General features: G+C 50.2%; 1 protein-coding gene across 1 annotated transcript in view; it reads left to right on the plus strand.

Moving 5' to 3' along the window:
• Positions 1-5,026, plus strand: part of NPC1 (NPC intracellular cholesterol transporter 1) — a 47,666-nt gene that overhangs the window by 41,069 nt on the left and 1,571 nt on the right. The window contains exons 21-23 of the mRNA XM_032654001.1: positions 1,807-2,007; positions 2,896-3,127; positions 4,098-4,211. Coding sequence (XP_032509892.1) covers positions 1,807-2,007; positions 2,896-3,127; positions 4,098-4,211 — 547 coding nt within the window. The remainder of the gene's footprint in view (positions 1-1,806; positions 2,008-2,895; positions 3,128-4,097; positions 4,212-5,026) is intronic.

The following is a 5,026-nucleotide window of genomic DNA, read 5'->3' on the forward strand; positions in this document are numbered from 1 at the left end:
ATGGTTCTGGAGAACTTAGGGGCAGGATAGGAATAAAGACACAGATGTAGAGAATGGACTTGAGGACCCGGGGAGAGGGAAGGGTAAGCTGGGGTGAAGTGAGAGTGGCATGGACATATATACACTACCAAACGTAAAATAGATAGCTAGTGGGAAGCAGCCGCATAGCACAGGGAGATCAGCTCAGTGCTTTGTGTCCCACTAGAGGGGTGGGATAGGGAGGGTGGGAGGGAGATGCAAGAGATATGGGGATATATGTATACGTATAGCTGATTCACTTTGTTATATAGCAGAAACTAACACAACATTGTAAAGCAATTATACTCCAGTAAAGATGTTAAAGAAAAAAAAAAAGAAAACTCCTCATTCTGACCCGATTCCATCCTGGCTTGAGCATTCTGTCTCACGCTCCCCTCCTGGGGGCATGAAGGACACAGTCCTGTGCAGACCACCAGCAGGGCAGATTGTGGGGAGGGATGCGGGCGATTCAGGATGTGAAAGGGTTTGTTCAGTTGTGTCTGGGGCATATGGGGCACTGCAGCTCTGCTCTGGTGACATCACCCGGGATGAAGGTTTAGATTCTTTTTTTTTTTAATTTATTTATTTATTTTTGGCTGCGGTGGGTCTTTGTTGCTGGGCACGGGCTTTCTCTAGTTGTGGCGAGCGGGGGCTGCTCTTCGCTGTGCTGCTTGGGCCTCTCATTGCGGTGGCTTCTCTTGTTGCAGTGCATGGGCTCCAGGCATGCGGGCTTCAGTAGTTGTGACCCACGGGCTTAGTTGCTCTGCGGCATGTGGGGTCTTCCCAGACCAGGGCTCGAACCCGTGTCCCCCGCATTGGCAGGTGGATTCTTAACCACTGCGCCACCAGGGAAGCTCCGAAGGTTTAGATTCTTTTAGCCCCACTGTGCTTCTTGCCAGCCTGTCTGTACGAGGTTATGGGCGTCTGACTCCCCCATCTAGCCAGGCAGCCAGCTACTGTGGAAACAGGATCTCTGGCCCAGAAATAGCAAAGATGACTGAAGTCTGGAGTTGGGCGGATTTGGATGTTTTGGTAGGAAGGTGAATGTCCAGGTGTACATTAGGTAAACGCTGGACATCCCTGTTCTTCATAAGAATACATAATGTGACCAGAGTCCCGTCAGTCATACATCTCACGTCTGTGTTTTGAGACCTAGACTAGGTACCATGGGAGGCCTGTCCCTAAAAATAAAGAAGAAATGAACCCTGTAGCTTGGTCTCCTGGCAGACTGAATGCTCGGCTACATAAAAGAAGTCAGAATGAATTCAGCTCGTAGGAGGGCAACAGACAGGGAGCCTCCTGTGTGCCAGGATCGTGCCAGGCACCTCAGCGACACTATTTCACTGACTCGCCACACAGCCCCATGAGTGGGTGGTGGTACACCCTTTGCAGATGACACTGCAGCCCAAATTGAGTGATTCTGCGCAGGGCTCCAGGGCCGAGGTCGACCTCATGGCGGTCTGATTCCAGGGCCCTTGTCCGTTTGCGCCTCCTGTCACACAGCACTGCTGAGCAAACCCTGTAGAAGAACACACTGGGCTGTGAGCAGAACCAGCTACAGAAACAGTAGCGGCTACGCATCAAAGAAACCAAAGCAGCAAAGAAAAGCCAGTGTGGGCAAGAATGAGCTAAACCTTCATCGCGCCTTTTCAGGGGCTTCCCTGTCCCTGAAATTGACAGCTGGTCTGATCCCTGAGTCCAGGGTCAGGTGACACCACTCAGCCTTGATGCTCAGATTCTGCAGGTATGGCATGAGGTGTTGCCTTTGATACCACTGTCTTCTCCCAGGGGACACGCCGCTTACAGCGCGGCAGTTAACATCCTCAGCAACGGCACGGGCGTCGGAGCCACGTACTTCATGACCTACCACACGGTGCTCAAGACCTCTGCTGACTTCATCGACGCCATGGAAAAGGCCCGCCTCATCGCCAGCAACATCACCAGAACCATGGGCCTGGAAGGAAGTGATCACCGTGTGTTCCCATACAGGTAACGTGTGGATTTTGTAAATGAGGATGTCCTGGGGAAGCACCCACACCCTGGGGTGCCCTTGCTGGGGGTGCCGACACTCGGCTTTCCTTCTGAACCCGGCTCCATCCTGAGCACAGGTGAAGCCTGTCTCAGGAAACGGCACCTGGGCCAGAATCTGCAGCACCTACTGAGGTCTCGGGGCTGGAGCTCACACCCTGCAAAACAGGCAGGGGGCATGGGTCGCGGCACCTGGGGAGCAGCTTCACAGAGAGGGCCCGGCAACTGATCGCTGGGGACAGTGCCTCTATGGAGGTTTCTCTTTTTTCACTTATTGTTTTTCTTTTTTTCCCTCATAAAGAAAATATTTTATGAAATACTGAATTTGGAAAATACAGAAAAGTAGGAGAAACAAGTGATTTTCCCCCCAGCCCCTGTAATCTCATTGAAGGGAGTCTGGACCTGTTCCTGGCAAGAGGACAGCCTGTTTTCCTGTGGAAGGAGTTCTTGGAGTGGGTGTCCTGACTCCTTAGAGAAGCTGGTTAACTTTGCCGAAAAAGCATTTTCTTCTCAGGCCCTGCATAGACCCCGTTGGGCTGGGGGTAGCCCTCAGGATAGACCAGGCCTTGTTTTCCCAAAATACCACGGAATATTCTTTGTCAATAAATGCCTATAAAGTTGGGCACATCAACAAAAACCTTATATAAAATACATATCTCGGAGGCCCTTCTTTGGGTGTCAGTGGTCAGAGGTCCAGCTTAACTGCTGGAGGTGAGTCTTGCACAAACAAGGAGGTTTTATGTGAGGATGTCTCTCAAGGTAGTTTCTGTTCTGCAGTTGTGGCAGGATGAGGAGTAAAGATTCCAGAAGCAAAAACAAGCTGTAACAGAACCTTCTCCCCCTCTCCAGTGTGTTCTACGTCTTCTACGAACAGTACCTGACCATGATTGACGACACTATCTTTAACCTCGGTGTGTCCCTGGGTGCCATCTTTTTGGTGACCGTGGTTCTCCTGGGCTGTGAGCTGTGGTCGGCAGTGATCATGTGCATCACCATTGCTATGATCTTGGTCAACATGTTCGGTGTCATGTGGCTCTGGGGCATCAGTTTGAATGCGGTTTCTTTGGTCAACTTGGTTATGGTGAGTCCTGGTCCACTCAGTTTGTCCCTCACTCCTTATGTCACTGCTGTACATTGTTTCTTCGGGTGAGAGATCAAGCCCAGCTCCTTCTCTTGGCGCACGTGGTCAGGTGGGGTCAGTGGCAGGTGGAGTTGGACGTGGGTGGTACGTATAGCAATGGAAATGTGAGGTCATGGTCTGGCTTAGGCATTCTGCCTTTAAATTATTATTCTGGGGCTTCCCTGGTGGCACAGTGGTTGAGAGTCCGCCTGCCGATGCAGGGGACACGGGTTCGTGCCCTGGTCCGGGAGGATCCCACATGCCGCACAGCGGCTGGGCCCGTGAGCCATGGCCACTGAGCCTGCGCGTCCGGAGCCTGTGCTCCACAACGGGAGAGGCCACAACAGTGAGAGGCCCGCGTACCGCAAAAAAAAAAAAAAAAAATTATTCTGAAGGGTGCTTTGCCGAAGTATGTAGCCGATGACAGCATGATGTTCAGTTTTCAGTTAGAAAAACTGCCCCTTCTCAGTGGAATTTTCTGACCAAGACCTTTTGCCTTCCATGTGGTTGCCAGGTGCTTTTTAATAGTCTTGAATATGTGCACATTTGAGAAAGTATTAACAGAAAACAGACACAGTGCATCTGCTCTTCAGATACAAACTGAACGTGGCTTCAGGGGGAGCGGTAGTGAGGCCCAGCTAAAGAAATGACAGTGTGCTGGCTGGCTGGGGGTTGGGGGGAACTTGAGAGGTTTCAGCTGTTTCTCCGTAATAGAGGCAGATCTGCTAGAGGAAACTGTGCCTGGAGGGTTCCACAAGCTTCCTGGGACAGCTTAAGTTGGTGTGATAGGAGCTTTGTAAGTTAGAGGGGGTGCTCCGGGCTCCTTTACCTCCCAGGTGCCCTGATAACCACAGATCCCAGGAAAAGGGGTGGTTGCTTTTACTGTTTTTAACTGGAGAAGGGCAGTCGTAAAGGAAGCACTTTATTTCAGAGCTGTGGCATCTCCGTGGAGTTCTGCAGCCATATCACGAGAGCGTTCACGGTGAGCACGAAGGGAAGCCGCATGGAACGGGCAGAAGAGGCGCTCTCCCACATGGGCAGCTCTGTAAGTACAGCCTGAGCAGATGACTCGGGCAGATGCCTCACCGTGAAATACCCAGCTTGGTGACTGAGTGTTTCTCAGGAGAAGGAACTTTAAGATTCAGTAGGGAAAGCAGAATTTGTATCTTTTACTTAGCGGCAGCTCCTAAGGATTATAGGTTTTCAGGCAATTCATGAATTAGCTGTATCTTGCATAGAGCTCCACCCTGAAATCCTTTAGAACTGTTACTGCTGGAGACTCCTTTGCACACGACAGTATGGCTGAAGCAGTAAAACAGAGAAGTTTGATTTGAGAGCCATTTAAAACCCAGGCCAGCCATGTGTGCTGAAAAGCAGGGGAGCTGCCATGCTTGGAGCCCAGTGTGCAGTCTGTGGTTCACATTTGGAGAATCTTCTCAGGCTAAACCAGGATACAGGGCTGAGCTATGAGCCAGTTACTTTACCACCAGACAACACTGTTACAGAGTAACAACAAAAAGTGTGTAATAAATAGCATTGCCTAAAAAAATAGTACATACCTTAATTGAAAAATAATGCCGTTGGAAAAAATGGCACTGATAGACTTGCAGGGCTGCCATGGGGTCTGTGCGGAATACACAGCTTTTACCCTTATTACACCTCTTTTTTCCCCCTCAGATTCATAAGTAGCAAATAAAACAATTTAGGCAGAGCCTAATGCTACTTAACAGTAAATCTGAAAGCTGGGGTTCGGTCCCCCATTACTTTGGACCTTGGCTTTTAAGAAATCCCTCTATGAGGAAGTGTTCAGTTACGGTAGGTTGATAAAAGTTGCTTCTAACCCCATCTCTCTTCTCTTAG

The sequence above is a fragment of the Phocoena sinus genome, chromosome 14 (assembly GCF_008692025.1).
Source record: "Phocoena sinus isolate mPhoSin1 chromosome 14, mPhoSin1.pri, whole genome shotgun sequence".
Classification (NCBI taxonomy): Eukaryota; Metazoa; Chordata; class Mammalia; order Artiodactyla; family Phocoenidae; genus Phocoena; species Phocoena sinus.